Genomic DNA, 19,719 nt, shown 5'->3' on the forward strand with positions numbered 1-19,719 from the left:
TGCATATTTGTATATTTTAGCTTTAAATCTTAGCTGCCAAACTCCAGATCCTCAAACATCACTAGATACCTGATGTTTCCACACATTAGAAGGTGTCTACTCTATTGCAAATTTTGCTTTTATCTACAAAAAGGCAAATCTTACCCAATAAAAGATGAACAGAATGGGAATGAGGACTGATCCTTGCAGCACACCACTTCCTTGCAGTAACCCCCCTTTCCTCAGAACAAACTCCATTTATTACTACCTTTTGTCACCTCCCATTTAACCAGTTTCTAGCCCTGTCTATCTTTTTAGGCTTCATACCTATACTTACACGTATAGGGGCAGATTTTAAAAGTTACGCACACAGGGTACATTTGTGCGTGCTACCCGGCGCGCACAAATGTATGCCCGATTTTATAACGTGTGTTTTTATTTTTTTATTCTCAATTCATGAGAGAGAGAGAGAGACAGAATATAGCATGCCATCTAATCATATCTATAATGCACAACCTAAACTTTGTATCGCTCAAATTCCAAATTAGGCAGAAATGTACAGAAATTATAGTCACCAGTCACATTTAGGAGCAATTCAAGTCACCTATAGGATGCTGATCCAAATAAATAACTGTTCAAGTTTATCCTCTCAAAAAAAGTCAAAATAAGTGCTCCATCCTCTCTTAATTCAGTGAAACACAGCTAGTATATGTGCAGAAGCACAAAAATTATGCTGCTGATGGAGAATATGAAGATGTCAAAAGGACTGAATACTATGTCTACAAAAAGCCAATCATGGAAAATTTGTTACTCATCCACAACTGCAAGCCAAGTTGGCCAAATGGGTAACTAATCAATCCCAACTAAGTACTGGTGTTAGTAGAGCATACATGTTACTGAAACCATTACTCATCACAAAATCATGCTAGATGCTGCTGGGCCTAAGGCTGGTGACAGTGACTGAAGCAACCTAATAATCTTTTGGTTTAACACAATTGCAAAGAAGCTGCTTGATTATTTTGACATTAAATTAATAAAAGCCTGTTGCTAATTTATTGTTTCACTGTAAACCGAGGTGATGTATGTCTATACGTACCGCGGTATAAAAGAATCTATAAATAAATAAATAAATAAACCTACAGAGAAAGTGGATTTGGTCTTCACTGACAATGCAAACCAGGAATCACAGATTATTTATTTATTTATTTTTTTTTACCTGTCTTGGGTTCATAACCTGTATCATGAGTGCAAAAACATTACCTAGTGCAATAACAAGCTAAGAAAAATCCCAATTTTTATTGTGATACTGGCATCAATGGTGAATGATACAAAGCTTTCACCATTTATCATTTTTACATTTCCAAAGAGCATGAAATTTTCACAAGATATGCAAATTCATATTTATCCCAAAGTACTGAATGACTGAAAACCTAATATTAGACTACTTAAAGAGCACATAGAAATGCAACAAGGAACAAATGCTGAAAAAAATTCTCTGCTACTTCTGAACATATGCTGTTGCCATTGAATACCTTCCATAAAGCTGAACTAAGGGTGGAAAAAGAGCTAACCATTATAAACTGAACAATGGTACTGTATAAAGAGTAAATTAATCATTAAAATCTTTGATGGTATCAGAAATGAGGGCTCCCCTACTGTTGAAAGAAAAATTCTTAAAACATCCATGCAAAAGAAATTCTTCCTGCATCATGAACCAAAATGTTAAAAAAAATCCTTCAAAAATTGGAAGAAGGATCCACCTGAAGAAAATAGGATAAAACATAAGCACTGTCAAGTTAAGTGTAAAACATTGATAAGACAGGCGAAGAGAGAATTTGAACTGAAGTTGGCCATAGAGGCAAAAACTCATAATAAAAACTTTTTAAAATATATCCGAAGCAAGAAACCTGTGAGGGAGTCAGTTGGACCATTAGATGATCGAGGGGTTAAAGGGGCTAAATGAATTCTTTGCTTCCGTGTTCACTAATGAGGATGTTGGGGAGATACCAGTTCCGGAGATGGTTTTCGGGGGCGATGAGTAAGACTAACTGAATGAAATCACTGTGAACCTGGAAGATGTAGTAGGCCAGATTGACAAACTAAAAAGTAGCAAATCACCTGCCTCAGGGATCTGTACTTGGACCGGTGCTTTTCAATATATATATAAATGATCTGGAAAAGAATACGACGAGTGATGTTATCAATTTGCGGATGACACAAAATTATTCAGAGTAGTTAAATCACAAGCGGACTGTGATACATTACAGGAGGACCTTGCAAGACTGGAAGATTGGGCATCCAAATGGCAAATGAAATTTAATGTGGACAAGTGCAAGGTGTTGCATATAGGGAAAAATAACCCTTGCTGTAGTTACACGATGTTAGGTTCCATATTAGGAGCTACCACCCAGGTAAAAGATCTAGGCATCATAGTGGATAATACTTTAAAAATAGTCGGCTCAGTGTGCTGCAGCAGTCAAAAAAGCAAACAGAATGTTAGGAATTATTAGGAAGGGAATGGTTAATAAAACAGAAAATGTCATAATGCTTCTATATCGCTCCATGGTGAGACCACACCTCGAATACTGTGTACAATTCTGGTCGCCACATCTCAAAAAAGATATAGTTGCGATGGAGAAGGTACAGAGAAGGGCAACCAAAATGATAAAGGGGATGGAACAGCTCCCCTATGAGGAAAGGCTGAAGAGGTTAGGGCTGTTCAGCTTGGAGAAGAGACAGCTGAGGGGGGATATGATAGAGGTCTTTAAGATCATGAGAGGTCTTGAACCAGTAGATGTGAATTGGTTATTTACACTTTCGAATAATAGAAGGACTAGGGGGCATTCCATGAAGTTAGCAAGTAGCACATTTAAGACTAATCGGAGAAAATTCTTTTTCACTCAACACACAATAAAGCTCTGGAATTTGTTGCCAGAGGATGTGGTTAGTGCAGTTAGTGTAGCTGGGTTCAAAAATTGTTTGGATAAGTTCTTGGAGGAGAAGTCCATTAACGGCTATTAATCAAGTTTACTTAAAGAATAGCCACTGCTATTAATTGCATCAGTAGCATGGAATCTTCTTAGCTTTTGGGTAATTGCCAGGTTCTTGTGGCCTGGTTTGACCTCTGTTGGAAACAGGATGCTGGGCTTCATGGACCCTTGGTCTGACCCAGCATGGCAATTTCTTATGTTCTTTCTTATGACATTTCAACTTTGAACTTTCTACACCATTCAATACAGCAGTACTAGCAAATATTTTATTCAAACAATCCAGTTGGCTGTTAAAGCATCATTGCTACAGTATCTTGTTTCTGTTTTGATTGTTTTATTTAATTTCTAAAGTAATATTACTTTTAAGAAAACTTCTCCAGAATTGCTACGTACAACTTTACAAATTCAAAAAATCAAGATGCTGCTATACTGACACTCAAAGAACATTATTGTGCAGGTATCTCGCAGGTAGCAAATAGCTGGGGATATGGCCTTAATAAAATGCAAGCCCCTTTTCTCTCCAAAGACGTGTGAAAATGAAAAACATCAGGCCGAAAAAACATGGTATCGAAAGAACATGAGCAAAAGAAGGAAACAATAGGGCCGAGAACCAAGTGAGTTAGTATTTTGAGCAATCTAGCTAGTACTGCTGCTATAAGAACAAAAATATTAGTATATACACCATAAATTCAGAAAAATATGGCCAGTGAAATTATTAGAATAAGGCATACTTACAATAAAATCTATTTCTATATAGCAAACAGATGCATTTCCAATATTAGATCATTAGTAAAAATAAATGTTTCTACACACAGCACTGTGATAAGTAAAAGTAACTCATGCATTGCACAGATAAACTTCCAAAACGGCAGACACACTGCATTTGTTCATGCTTGTGATCCTTTGGTGCCAAGAATCCCATCACCACATTTACCTGGCTGTCTATCTTCTGCCTGACCCCTGAAGCGACGCCTGCGGCTACGGTTGCGTCGCTGGGGTTTTTTGTCACTATCATCTGAAATTGCAAAGTTTATCACACATTTTTTAATATTCTGGTATCAGAATTGTTTTCCTTCAAAGTCTTAAGGACCGCAACTTAAATAGTAGAGCTGACAAAAGAAATTGCACATACTAAAATGGAATGCAATTAGTATCTAAATTTTGAGCATTCTAAATTGGTTTTAATGTAACATACTCAATTAACTTTTAGGAATCTGACCATTTACCGTTAAATTTGACTACTGTCCAAAACATGATCATTTTCAAATGACATTTATTAATGATTAATAAAATTGGTCAAATCACAGAAATGTATGTGCAGATTTGAAAGTATAAGTATCAGGGTTAACATGAATCCAGGATATCAAACATGTGTCTAGCAGCACTTAAGGTCAAGCCTAATGGTGCCAAGAAGACAAAAAAACAAGTTTGATGTTATAGGCAACTAACCTCACCCCTTTAGGTTTTGACACATTTGTGGCCTCCTAAATTCAAACAGGTTTGCTATCACCACCATAACAAGGAAAAATGCAGGTGTTTGTATGGTGCTTATGCCTTACATTCCTTTTACATTATTCAACTATTAACAAAAAAAAGTATTAAATACTATTATACAAATAAAATTTGTCATGTATCAAAATGAGAATCTGATGTACTCTTTGTACCATATTGTGGAGTAAAGCCACTGACATACCTAAGCCATTCTCATTTACTGATGCATTATCAGACTCTGTCATGCCATCCATCAGGGCTACATCTTCATCAGTCCTTCGTCTGCGAGAGCGCCTACGACGGTTAGTGCTGTGGTGAGATTCACTTGCATCGGTGTCTGCAGTTTGGTCTGATTCAGTGTTATCAAGTAAGCTGTAAGGGTTACTGTCTGGGTCCTTAAGCACTAAAAGTGTGAGAAAATTCTATGTAAGACAAACCACACTTTTCCACTTGAAGAATCAAATTGGCTGTATAATTCTCTAGTAATGTCAACTTAAATAATAGTGCTGGTAAAGTTATAGCATAGCCCAGCATTTCCCAAACCTGTCCTGGGAACCCCACAGCCAGTTGGGTTTTCAGGATATCTACAATGAATAAGCATGATATAAATTTGCATATACCGAGTTCCTATGATATGCAAATTTCTCATGTATATTCATTGTGAATATCCTGAAAATCTGGATGGCTGTGGGGTCCCAGGACAGGTTTGGGAAACCCTGGCATTGCGTCACCAAATACATTTTTTGGTATGAATTGCTTCCAAAACTTAAATATACTGGAGCTAAAGAGAGAAAAAAATGCAGCCAGTACTATTGGGCAAAACATTCAAAAATTTTGAAGTTTAATTTCTAGACTAGAAAATGAGATATCCGAGTAAAAATGACATTTCTGGTTAGAATCCATCAGTGGGAGGCTCCTGTGTTTTGAGGCAGCTTATAATATGATAGGTAACACTACCAATATTAAAAATGTTCACTCCTGCAGGTTGGACACCACATTTAGTCTTATATGTAAGGAACAACTGTTTTATAATACAATTAAAGATAACTTCAGTTACTTCCTCAATATAAAGCAATTCAGATCACTGGATTCTTTATTGCAAAGCTATCGTATAACAGTGGCTTAAATGAGGACTACCACTGAAATTTTGTTTTGTTTTTTTTTTACTACCATAAGGGGTTGTGATTTGGAAAACAGTATTTGCCTTATAAATCAGTCCTCTGATTACTTGCATGTAGTATCTTCCAGAGTAGAGTTCTCTGTATTGCATTACCATGATAAAGAAATTATATATATATATATATATATTTTTTTTTTTTTTATTGTTTTTTCTAGATACTACATGAAAGTAAGTCCTGCAACATCACTGCCGATCCATATATGAACTGCATCCTGAAATGAAGTGAGATGCCAAGTTCTATTGCAATATGTTAGGATGACAATTAATAGGCTTAAACTACAACAATTTCTAAGTGTAAGGTTAGTGAAATACTGGAAAAAGTCACACAGGAAGAGGTGGAATCTCTGCTATTTTAAGCTTTTAGAAGCCAATTAGGTGAAAACCTGTCTGGGATAATTTACACACTGTGGATCCTGCCTGGAAGTAGGGGGATAGACTAGATGACACTCTGGCTTCCTTTCCTTCATTTTAAATAAAATAAAAATGTATTTAAAAAAATACAAGGCTGCCCGATTTTAAAACAGATGCTGTTTTTATTATTTCCTTTGGTTTCGCCTCACCATAGAAATGTGGACTTGACCATAGAAATGTGGACTTGTTTATGGATATGATATCTCAGATTTGCGTAGGTAATTTCCTAATCCATATTTTTCCTTTATATTACTGTATTGATATTTTGAAATTCAATGAAGATTAAATAAAAAATATAAATAAAACATGCTGTTTCCGAAATCACATTGTAAGATAAGTGATTAGAGCAGTCAAAGAAATATTCATAACAAAATGTGGTGGCTCTTTTTAATGCCAATGTATAAAAACCCATGGCAAATGCTATTACACACAGCTTCTACAGCCCTATAAAATTTGCAAGATTTTCATTTGATCAATTTCCATACTTTCCCATGAAGCCTTGCAGGCCTTAAAAAGAATGGAGATTGATTTAATGTAGTTAAAATGCACTGGTTTTGTATTCCTCAGATGCACTAACCCACATCAATGAAGTAAGCAAATTTAAGCCCTCACTGCTAGCACACTACCAACTTCTTTGGATGAATTAAGATATGATTTCCACAGAAGCTAAAACACAAGATTTTTAAAAAATTCATATTTATGCTGATGCGAAACAAGTAAACATTTTGGCAGCCTAATGTAAATGTCCTATGCTAATATTTCCACTTTACTTTTTTGCTTACGATAATAACTTAATAATAATGCAAATATAGGAAGCTTTCATTACAAAAAAATGAAACCTAATACATATCAATAAATTCTACCAGAGCTGATAGAAGACTTGCCACCACGGGACCCACCACGCCCTCGACCCCCAGAACCACTTCGCCCTCTTCCTCCTGGACGTCGTCTGCTGTCACGTTGATGTCTGCTTTCCCTGTCGTCCTCTCCTGCCAGTGACCAATCGCTCAGTTCATCTTTTCTTTCAGATTCAGTTTCAGAAGGATTAGACAGCTCAGAGTTGGTACCTTTTGAAAAAAAGAAAAAAAAAACAACTGAAAATGGGATGGAGAAGTAATATAGTGGTGAGAGCACTGAACAACCAGTCAGATTAAGTTCTGTGATATGAGAATTAAAGACTTCCTTATGACTCTGACCCAGAATCCATTATTTTATCTCCCATGCTTTTACTGTTTGGAATTTCTAGCTCTGACTCATTCTTCATGACCTGTCTTGTTTTAAACATACTACACAAACATAAAAAACAAAACCCATTATCTACTTAAAAAGTCACATTCTAGCTAAAAATATTGATCAGATGCCGAGTTTCCTATTTTACAATAAAATTATCCAAAAAAATCATATAAACAAAATTTTGGTCAGGCTGCCACCTCATTGGTTTAATTTATCTTAATACACCACCTTACTTGTAAAAATCAAAGTGGTTTACAGAAGAAACTACATTCATAATTAAAACAAGTATACACCACATATAAACAGCAATATTTTTATTGTTTGTGGTGTGTGTGTGTGTGCATATATATATCTATATATCTATATATATATCTATATATCTATATACACACCCCCACACACACACACAAACACACCACTCTATAACCCACTCATTATACTTTATAGCACATTGGGCTGTATTGAACCCCAGTTAAGATTGGGAAGCTTACTGGGGGTGGGTGGGGGGGGGGAAATTATACAGGCTGGTCTTACAAGTAGAGAAGGGCACGCAGTCTCATCTCCTATTTTATTGCAAGAATCTTCAGGATTAAATGTCTTCAATGTAGGAATGCATATGCTCTATCCTTTCAATTTAGAAGGAGTTTTCATTTTGACATGTTCTGGAAATCTATGGTCTTATCCCAAAAACTGTCCAAATGGGAGAACAAATTACGTGGCTTTATATCTTCTTATGTTATGTTGGAAAGATAACACTGTGTTGCTTATGAACATGTGGTAGAATATGGTATTCCTGTTTTATAAATATGTGGCAACAGCAGCTGAGTGCACTAGGCATCTAATTTGGTCATGGTAGATTTGGGCTCCTATGCACCAATATGTTTCTAATATGATTTGAAGCCTGTACCTTTGCACTGTATGCCATCATGTTTGTTTACTGTTATTTTTTGCTTTATTTTCAATAAAAATGTTGAAACAAAAAAAAATAGGCCAAAACATAATATTGGAAAGGAGACCCTACTATCTTTGAAATGTTCATCGAAAAAGTCAAGTTTTTAAACTTTTCCTAAATTTTGGATACTTTAATTCTTGGCAGATCTCTAAGGTTACAGGATTCTGAAGTGTGGGTACCTGGTAAGCAAAAGAGGTCTGCCTAATGATTTCTATTCTGATCTCTGTAGAAGAGGGTACCCTAAGAAAACTTAACTGAGATGATCAAAGTTATCTTCTAGGGTTATATGGGCAGAGCAAGTCAGCCAAATAATACAAATGAATAGAGAAGGCATAAAATCTTAAATTATATTCTACTTAACATGATCAATGCAACTCTTCAAGGGCGTGTGTGGGAGATGGGTGACATGGCCTTGTTTCTCGGTACCAAAAATTATTTTAGCAGCCATGTTTTGGAGTCCATGTGAACTGTAATAAATGCTGTTAAAAATAGCAAACTATGCATATGCATGATTTGGAATGCTTTTCATCATTGTCCCTGTTGAAAATGACCATCCTGAAATGAGATCATTTTTAAAATGGTCGATCTTAGAACCATGCTCCAACTCCTCTCCCCAACCCACAAAAAAAAAAAATACAAATAAATAAAAATTGCAGCACAACTGGTCCACTGGCAGGCAGGTTATTTGCCTCTAGATAGTCAGACAGTTTAAACAGTCCCCTAGTGCTTTCCAGACAAAGTTGAAAAGAGCTGAAAAATGTGAGATACACATGAAGAACATTCATTGGCAATGTGAAAGACATTATTTTGGAAATCATGCACATAATCTGATTTATCAGTTAACGAAAAGTAGTATAATTATTTCATAATTTTGGATCACTATTTCAATAGCAGCATTTTTAATAGAAAGGGTTAAACCTTTGTGCCATGATCTAACATTTTTTTTGCAACAGCCGCATTTGTACTTCCATAGTGTTTTGTTGTTCTCACCTGCAATATTAGAAACATGAGGAAAAAAGCATCTGTTTTGTGAATATGAGATCCACTTGGCCATCCTGAAAAAAGGATATTTCCTCTACAAGTAAATTAAGACTAATACTTATGCAAATTGCATTAACTGTTATCAGAGCTCTAGATCTTGTGTTCCAATTAAGAATACAACTATTTGTCCAATTCTCAGTTTTTTAACAAAAAGAAAATGACAGAATGCCTTTAATGCACAATGTCCCCTTAAAGGCCTTGGCAAAACCATAGTGAATGGTGTGCCCTATAAGCTTAATATTCCAAAGAGGAACATTAATGCACACTCCAAACATACTAGCCAATAGTTAATTTGTGTAAAAATCTGTATAAAACTGAGCAAACTTTAATATTAATAAGACAAAGTTGCTTAAGAATGACTACCAAACGATAAGGCCTGATCTTGAAGAGAGACACATACTATAAATGCATCCTCTGCTTTCTGCAACTCTAATGCTGAGGCTGTTAAATACACAATACTACATTTCTTAATTGATAAACTCATTTGGAATGCTAAACAATGAATATGCTGTTACAAATGCAAGAGTTCGATTACTATTTAATTTTAATGAACACTGCAAAATTACCATAACCAGAAGTATAATTAGGGCCCCTGCGGCCCCGGCCTCTTCCAGTATATGATCTGCTACCCCGAACAGAGGAAACTGTACTTTCATCAGTAGTGTAGCCTTTTTCTTTTTCATTTGTTCTGGTAGATGAAGGTCTGAAACCCATGCCAATCTGTCGGAGCTGCTCATCAATCTGAAGCCTTTCCATCCTTAGCTGCTCCACTTCCTGAGCAATTTAGAAACATTGGAAAATGAATAAGTTACATATATTGGTACTTAGCGTTAAATAGAATTTATCTAAGATTTTCCCCATTTAGGTCTATGGAAAAATGCTTCATATATCAGGGCCTCTATTTGTATAGCTATATATATGATCTGTATGCCTCAATAACAAGTGAAGAAGCCATGTTATGGATAGGAAAATTGGTTCTTAATGCTAATTTTTGTCCCTGTAAACCACAGATCAGTCCAGACAAGTGGGGTTTATGCATCCGTATCAGCAGATGGAGGCGGAGAACAAATCTTTGGGACACTGCCACCTACAGTCCCTCAATATTGACCTGTACCCAAGCTAAAAAGAAGACCTCATTCCCCCTTTCTAGGGTGAACAGGACAAAATCTAAACCCAAGGTTGGAAACCCCTGAACTGGTAAGGCAAACAAAACCAGGCAAAGGCCTGATAACCGCTTACTCAGAAAAAGAAATACAACTTTTTTAACCGTGTGAAAACAAAAAGTACCTGATGTACATTGTACAATGCTATCCTTCACCAGGAAATACAGTCTTTTGGTAGCAACAACAGGTGAGTCTGGACTGATCTGTGGTATTACAGGAATGAAAATTAGCAGGTAAGAACCAATTTTCCTTTTCTGAACATAGATCAGTCCAGTCAAGTGGGATGTACCCAAGCACCCTAATACCAGGCAGGCACCCAAAAGACCTAGCTCCATCCTCCTGTGCTTGAACATCCAAATAGTAATGCTTGGTGAAAGTATGTAACGAAGATCACACCGCAGCCCTACATATCTCCTGAGGAAACACCAACTGACACTCCGTCCAGGAGGCTGCTTGTGCCCAAGTTGAATGTGTCTTGAGGCCAGTCAGAATTTCACGACCCTTACGGATATAAGCCGAACAAATGGTCTCCTTCAGCCATCTAGAAATCGTAGCCTTAGAGACTTTCTCCCCTTTTCTTGCTCCACTGAACACAAACAGGTGATCCAACTTCCAAAAGCTATTAGTGACTTTCAAATAATGCAACAGCATATGACATACATCCAGGAGATGCAAATCCCTATCCTATTCGGAAAGGCCAGCAGCTCAACCGTCTGATTCACATGAAAAGATGACACCATTTTCGGCAAAAAGGAGGGGACCGTACCTAAGGTCACCCTGCCCTCCACAATACGCAGAAATGGATCTTGACAAGAAAGCGCCTTTAGTTCAAAAATACACTTGGCTGAACAAATAGCCACTAGGTAAACCATCGTCAACGTCGGTCCACTTAAGGCGTCAAAGGGTGCGCGGCAGAGAACCCGCAAGATTAAATTGAGATTCCAATTCAGACAAACCTTCCGAACCGGAGGCTGCAAATGCTTAGCCCACTTCAGAAAACGCATGATATCGAGATGAGCAGCCAAAGACCTTCCCCAGAATTTGCCCTGAAGACAACCCAAGGCTGACACCTGAACGCGAAGCGAACTATAGGCTAGGCCTTTGGACAAGCCTTGTTGTAGAAAGGACAATATGTGAGGGACTCCCACCGACAACAGGTCCAGATTCTGTTGTAGACATCAGGACTCAAAAACCTTCCGAAGACGTAGGTGGTCTCCTTGCCTGAAGCATAGTGGAGATCACCGGTACTGAATATCTCTTCAGGCGCAAGCATCACCTTTCAAAAGCCAAGCTGCAAGACAAAAGTAATCCTCCTGATCTGAAAATATGGGTTCTTGTTGCAGCAGGTCTGGCAGATGAGCCAACCAGAGAGGCTCATTGATTGCCAGATACACCATGTCTGCGAACCATGAATGAGGCCACTCCGGCGCCATGCTCCCTGGATGTGATTCTAAGCGCCTCAACACCCGACCCATGAGTGGCCATGGAGGAAACCCATACAGCAGAATCCTGGTTGGCCATGGACACACCAGGGCATCTAGTCCTACCAACCTGGGCTCCCCTCCAGCGACTGAAGAATCTTGCGGTCTTTGTATTGGCTTGCGTTACCACGAGGTCCAACTGAGCAAGACCCCACCTGGCACAAATGTGATTCCAAGCTTCTGGGGACAGTTCCCACGCCCTATGATCTAGTTGGTGTCTGCTGAAGAAATGCGCCTGCACGTTTCCAGTCCCACAATGTGTGAGGCTATAATCCCTTCAAGATGATGCTCCGTCCACACAAACAATAGCTGAGTCTCCTGAGCAGCAACGGAACTCTTCGTCGATTGATGTACGCCACTGTCATTACATTGTCTGAAAACACTTGCACCATCTAGCCCTGACCGCCGGCAAGAATGCCTCCAGGGCTCTGCATATCACCCTCATCTCCAGATGATTGATCGGCCAGGACGCTTCCGCCATTGACCAAAGACCTTGGGCATACAGACCCAGGTACACCATCCCCCCCAGCTCTTGAGGCTGGCATCTGTGGTGACCACCACCCAGTCCGGGGACTCCAGGTCCACTCCTTTCTCTAGGTTGCTCCTCGATAGCCACCACAAAAAACTGGATCTGGATTCTCCTTGCAGAGGCAACGGCAGATGACACTTTGATAACAACAGATTCCACCTGGACAACAATGCTCTTTGTAAAGGACGCATGTGAGCAAAGGCCCACAGAACCAAATTTAATGTCGAGGCCATGGAGCCCAGTATCTGTAAGTAGTCCCAGACATTTGGCACTGAGACAAAAGAGCCATGTCACCTGTGCTTGCAACTTTGTCAACCTGTCCACTGTCAGAAACACCCTGTCCTGCTGAGTATCGAAGCAGGTCCCTAGATACTCCAATGATTGGGCCGGCACCAGGTGACTCTTTGCCACATTGACCACCCACCCCAAAGAACTAAGGGTGTTCATCACACGCTGCACTGACTGACAGCACTCCTCCTCCGTCTTTGCCCAGATAAGCAAATCGTCCAGATATGGATGTACTAGAATTCCTTCCTGTCCCAGGGCTGCTGCTACGACTATCACCACCTTTGTGAAGGTTCGGGTAGTCGTAGCCAACCCGAAGGGAAGAGCCTGAAACTGGAAGTATTGTTCCAGCACCATAAATTGGAGAAACCTCTGATGGTCTTTTCGAATGGGATATGAAAATAGGCTTCGGTCAGATCCAGGGACCCGAAGAATTCTCCTTTGCGGACTGCTATTACGGTATGCAGTGTCTCCATCCGGAAACGTGGTACTCGTAAGGCTACATTTACCTTTTGCGACTCCAAAATGGGCTGCAAAGTGCCCTCCTTATTTAGCACCTCGAAATGGAGTACCTCCCCCATCCCTGTTCGCTCAGCGCAACCGGAGTGATGGCCTCTAAACCTGACAACCTTTGTAGAGTCTGTTCTACTGCACCCCTTTTGCTGTGAGACAAGCAGTGGGACTCCAGAAAGGCCTCTCTGACTGGGCATGAAAACTATAAGGCATAGCCCTGTCTTACGACCTCCAGCCAGTCTGCAGTGATCTTGGTCCATTCCTTGTAAAGATGGGACAACCTACCCCCTACCGCTTCTAACAAGGAGTGGATAGGCCTGGTTTCATTGCAAGGCCTTATTTCCTCCAGTCCCCTGACTGGAGCCGCCTCTAGAGGATCTGCCAGTGTCCCGAAAAGGCTGATGACATCCTGACAACTGCTTCGATCCCAAGGTTGTGGCCCCTCTTCCGGGACAAAGCCTCCTTGAATCCCGAAACCAGGATTGGGGTGGGAAGAACTTCTTAGAACTCTTCTTATCCTCAGGCTGCCTGTTTCCCTTGGATTTCCCGAGGGACTTTATCAGCTGATCCAGCTCTTCCCCAAATAGTAATTTTTCCTTAAAGGGGAGATTGCACAAGCTAAGCCTTGGACAACATGTCCGCCAACCAATTGCATAACCATAGAAGCCGGCCCGCCGACATCCCTGAGACCATACTCTTGGTGGAGGTATGCCCCAAATTGTACAGTGTGTCAGCTACATAGGCCACACCAGCTTCTAGCCGAGCCAACTGAACGGGACTGATCATCCCGCTAGACGCCTGGTCTTGTGCCTTCTGAATTCAGCATAAGCAAGCCTGTTGCATCATGCTGGCACACACCGTGGCTCGAAGGCTTAAAGCAGACACTTCAAACATGCGCTTCAACTGAATCTTCAACTTGTGGTCCTGAACATCCTTAAGCATAGCCAAACCTGCAACTGGGATCGTGGTCTTCTTGGTCACTGCCGAGACTGCCGCATCTACCTTAGGCATCTTTAGGCGATCCAAATGTTCCTCCATCCAAGGATACAGCTTCGTTATAGCCCTCCCAACCTTTAAGCCTGCCTCTATGAAATCCCACTCCCAGCTGATCAGCTTCTGTATCTTAGGCAATGGAAAGGCCATAGGCGGACCCCGCAGTCCATTCAGGACCGGATTCACACCGCCTGAGTCTGTTTAACCCCCAATTCCTCTAACACCTGAGGAATAGCCGAACTACCCGAGGGTCACTCCCCTCCGGTATGGTCTCATCGAGATCTGGATCATCCTTATTCAAATCAGGAATCTGACCCTCATCGGGCTTCCCCATCCGGATCCACCCCCTGAGGTGACGCAGGATCGGCATCTCATCTGAATCATCCAGATCTCTGGAGTCTTCATTCGTTCTGGCATGGCACAGTCCCGGGTGTGTAATAAAGTTCCCAGAACCGCCCACCAATCCCATCCTCTGTCTTTTGGGCGAGCCAGAACGATGCACCCTGGATCTCTTGACTCCTGCACCCTACCTAGCCAAAAAGGCCCTATGGAGCAGCAGGACAAATTCTGGGGCGAAAACGTCTGGATTGTCTGTTCCCTGTGGGAGGAGGCTGTCTTCCGAATTTGCTCCCTCCTCATGGTCATCCTCAGCATCCTGTACCACAGGAGAGAGAGAGGATGAGGAGAATAGCCAGTGCCCCAGCCTGGAACAACCCCCAGGCCACAATCCTCCGCAGGCCCGGCTGAAGGGGAGCCCCCCCCCCCCCCCGCACTACCACCGCCGTTCCCAAAGCACGGGAAGCCTTCCTAGACCTCTACCATATGCTGGAGACAGAGAAATACTGAGGGACTGCAGTTGGCATCTCAGTTATGTAGTAGTGTCCCAAAGATTTGTTCCCTGCCTCCATCTGCTGGTAGGAATGCATAAACCCCACTTGTCTGGACTGATCTGGGTATGCTCAGGAAATGCAAATTTATTCAAGGATGACAAAATGTGTAAATTTTTATAGCACATGTGAAAATTATACAACACATACATAATTTTCTTTGCATTTCAGCTTTTTATATATAGATATTTATTAATATTTAGATAAATAAATGACAGCACAAATCAAAGTATGAAGGAATACATTCCACTAACATTCCAAAGAAGAGTTATGGCAAATGTACTAAAGTGCCGAGAGCTTTGATCTCTGCTGTAAATGGGTCAGGGTGGCTTTTTTCCAGTACCTGTCCACCTAGCACTGTTTTACATGATAAAGATTCTTCCATCCTTGGCTATAATTCAATGCATTTCAGAGAGGGGAATAATTTCATTCAAGCGAATAGTGGCCAGGAAGTTAAGTAAAGCTGCCAAAAGTTTTCTATAAAATAGGTGTCTGCTAAAACCAATTATGAATACTCTTTTTTGTTCCAATTTTTCATTTTTTTCTGAAGCATTATTAGTGCTTATGATTTTTCCTATCTATAGATTGTGAAGCTAAATAAATTCAGGTACTGCCATGTTGATTTTCACTGCAAACACAAGCAGGCATCCATCCCACTGATGAAGTACTGGTCATGCACTACCACACTTTAAGCTTTTAAAATAATTGCTTTAAAGAGATCTGATTATTGGAAAGCAATTTATTAAAAATGTGTTTTTCTGAAGTTAATTTTTAAAAAGCTGATATAGTATTCTGGATTTTTTAGTACCACTAATTTAGTAAACTCAAAACTGCTTTTTATACTCATCGCTTAATTTAAAAATAAATGAAAAAAAAAACCTGTTTTATAACACTAACTGACTTTTTAGAAAACTTACTTTGGTTAACAATTTGATCAATTAGTTGCTTATGTAGAGAATTAAATGATCTCTTCATAAACCTTCACAAGGTGTCAATTATAGTTTATGGGTGATATAATTAATTTTAATATCAATAGTCTATCAAAAATGAACCAAGTTCACAGATTTCCTAAATGGAATTTTTCCCATCTATGGATCAGACATACAAGGCTATAGATTGGGGTGGCGAACAGGAAGTTATCTGGATAAAATTACCTGGGATACTCAATGGGACTTACCTGGGCAAATCTCCCAATGAATATACCAGCATAAGTTACCTGGGTAAATTTAGGACTGTTCACTCCAACCAGATTTACAGAAATTAGTTTATTAACTCCTATCCAGCTACTGATGCCATCCACCAAAACTTAAGCCCTGTCATTTCTCTTTTTACCAAAGTAAAAAGTTACATATTACTAATATAATTCCAGAGCAGATGACAATTTACAGTTTCCTAAAGACAACTTAACTGGCTCTCTATTCAAACTTACTTTAAAGTCCCTCTTTATTATAATTAGGCCTGAGCAATTTTTTCAGCCCCAAAATAAATCAATTTATGGGTTTGTTTGTGATATAATGCTGCCCCATCCAAAAATATTGCAGCGCTCACTGGATTCTATTCTATTCACAAAGCAGAGTTGCTTAACTGTAACAGGTGTTCTCCCAGGACAGCAGGATGTTAGTCCTCACATATGGGTGACATCATCAGGATGGAGCCCAATCACGGAACACTTTTGTTAAAGTTTTTAAACTTTGACTGGTATACTGGGCATGCCACCAACCCTGCATCCAGCAGAGGATCCCTCAGTCTTGTTTGTAGAAAAAAGTACAAGCAAAAAATAAAATAATAAAACTTAAGCAAACCCAACTTCGCGGGGTGGCGGGCCGGTTTCATGAGGACTAACATCCTGCTGTCCTGGGAGAACACCTGTTACAGGTAAGCAACTCTGCTTTCTCCCAGGACAAGCAGGATGGTAGTTCTCACATATGGGTAAACAGTGAGCTACAGGTTGCCCAAGTGAACCAAAAGCACCCAATGAGGTGCAACAGGCACAACAACAGGGGTGGTTTTGGGTAGGAGGGCAGCCTGAGTTTCACGAAGGGTCGCTGGAAGGAAGTTGGGTTATTGGAACTGGAAACAAATTACACAGGACAGACTGGCCAAAGATGGAATCCTGCCTGCCAGCCTTGTTGAGACAATAATGAGCTGCAAAGGCGTAGAGAGAGCTCCATGTAGCAGCTCTGCAGATGTCAGCAAGAGGTACAGAACGGAGGTGTGCTACTGATGTTGCCATGGCTCTTACTGAATGTGCTTTCACACATCCCTGTAGCGGAAGGCCTGCTTGTTGGTAGCAGAAGGTAATACAGTCTGCCAGCCAGGTGGACAGGGTCTGCTTGCCCACCGCAAGTCCCAATTTGGTTTTATCGAAGGAGACAAACAGCTGGGTGGACTTTCTATGGGCTGTAGTGCTGTCCAAATATAAAGTGAGCGCACGTTTACAGTCCAAGGAATGCAGGGCACGCTCACCTGGGTGTGAGTGTGGTTTCGGAAAAAAGGTAGGAAGAATTATGGACTGATTTAAATGGAAATCAGAAACTACCTTTGGCAGAAATTTAGGGTGAGTGCGGAGTACCACATGATCATGGAGAAATTTTGTGCCTGTAGATCACTGACTCTAAGAGCTGATGTTAAAGCAAGTAGAAAGAGCACTTTCCAAGTGAGATGACGTAGTTCGCAGGGGCTCGAACGGAGGTCGCATGAGCCATGCTAGTACAACATTGAGGTCCCATGCTAGAACCAGAGGATGGAGTGGAGGCTTCAGCTGTAGCAAGCCTCTCATAAAGCACCCTACAAGGGGTTGCGCCGAGATCAGGGCATCTCCTATACTTTTGTGGTAAGCGGCTATGGTGCTGACATGCACTCGGATGGAGGAAGTTTGTAGGCCAGATTCCAAGAGGCACCAGAGGTAGTCCAGGAACCTTGTTGTGGGGCAGGTAAAGGGATCTATTGCCCTTGTTGTGCACCACAAGGAGAATCTTTTCCATTTGAAATGATAAGATTTCCTAGTAGAAGGCTTTCATAAAGCTACAAGGACCTGGGACACATTGTCGGAAAGGTTAAGGGATTGCAATATCAACCTTTCAACATCCATGCTGTCAAAGACAGGGAAAGGAGGTTTAGATGACGCAATAGTCTGTTATTCTGTGTTATTAGAGTTGGATCTGTGCCCAGGTGAATCGGTTGCTAGACTGAGAGGTCGCGCAGGATGGGAAACCAAACCTGATGCGGCCAGTAAGGGGCTATGAGGATCATTGAGCCCCGGTCGTGTCGTAACTTCATGAGAGTCTTGCTGATAAGTGGAAGTGGAGGGTAGGCATATAGAAGACCTTTTGTCCACAAGTGGGCGAAGGCATCCCTTGGAGGTGTCTTGTGGCTGCAATGTAGAGAGTAGAAGTTGTCCACCTTGCGGTTGTGAATTGATGCAAAGGTCTATGTGCAGTATCCACCATCACATTGTCCACGCCTGCCAGGTAGGTTGCTCTCAGTTGCATAGAGTGTGAGGGATCCCAGGCCCATATCTGTGCCGCCTCCTGGCATAGCAGGTAAGAGTCTGTGCCCCCTTGCTTGTTGAGGTACCATATTGCTACCTGGTTTCTGTTTGTATTAGGATTACCTTGTTGGATAGGCAATTGTGAAAAGCGAATAGGGCAAACTGTATCGCCCGGAGCTCCAGAAATTTTATCTGGTGTTTGCTTTCGCTGTGGACCAGGTTCCCTGGGTTTGTAAGTTGTTGACATGGGCTCCCCAACTGAGGTTGAAGGCATCTGTTGTCAGTGTAATCTGAGGTTCTGGAGATTGAAAGGTTAGTCCTATCAGAAGATTGGACTCCTGTATCCACCAAGCTAGTGAGAGACGAAACTGGCAGGTGACGTGGACAATGTGGGACATATGTTGATATGATAGGGACCACTGGAACTTTAAAGTCCATTGTGTTATTCTCAAAGCTAGACGAGCCATTGGGGTAACGTGAACCGTGGATGCCATATGACCTAGTAAGGTTAGTAGATGACTGGCTGTTGTGGTTCTGCAAGTCTGTTCTGCCTTGGCCAAGGTTGATAATGTGCGCGCTCGGTCCCTTTGGAGGAACGCTTTGGCTTGTATGGTGTTTAAATCTGCTCCCATGAAGGAGAGGGTATGTAATGGAGTCAGATTTGACTTGGCATAGTTTATGAGAAACCCCAAGGATTGTAGTAGCTGTAGAGTGAGATGGAGGGAGTGAAGTACTACACCTCCTTGGATGGATCTCTGAACAACCAATCGTCTGGATACGGATAGACGTGGATGCTTTGTCTTAGATAAGCCGCTACCACTGCAGGCATTTTGTGAACACACGGGGTGCTGATGCTAGGCCAAACGCTAACACTCGGTATTGGAAGTGCTGTTGACAGACTAAGAATCTGAGGTATTTCTGATGTGGAGGGGTTATTGCTATATGAGCATACGCCTCCTGAAGATATTCAGGTCGATACTGTAAGACCGCGGGAGAGCGGACGAACGCCCGCTCTCCCGGCGCGCGCACCGGCCCTTCGCCGGTGCGGGCGATTCAGTATTTAAATGACGTGACGCGGGAAAAACGAGGAAAAGGAGGCGC

The 19,719-nt window shown here is 41.1% G+C and overlaps 1 protein-coding gene across 1 annotated transcript in view; it reads right to left on the minus strand.

Annotated features, from left to right (window-relative positions):
• The window catches only part of FXR1 (FMR1 autosomal homolog 1), a 285,531-nt gene that overhangs the window by 16,240 nt on the left and 249,572 nt on the right, over positions 1-19,719 (minus strand). Inside the window, 4 exon segments of the mRNA XM_029616831.1 lie at positions 3,904-3,984; positions 4,663-4,863; positions 6,915-7,118; positions 9,844-10,051. Of these exon segments, the coding sequence (XP_029472691.1) occupies positions 3,904-3,984; positions 4,663-4,863; positions 6,915-7,118; positions 9,844-10,051 (694 nt within the window).

The sequence above is a fragment of the Rhinatrema bivittatum genome, chromosome 9 (genome assembly GCF_901001135.1).
Source record: "Rhinatrema bivittatum chromosome 9, aRhiBiv1.1, whole genome shotgun sequence".
Taxonomy (NCBI): Eukaryota; Metazoa; Chordata; class Amphibia; order Gymnophiona; family Rhinatrematidae; genus Rhinatrema; species Rhinatrema bivittatum.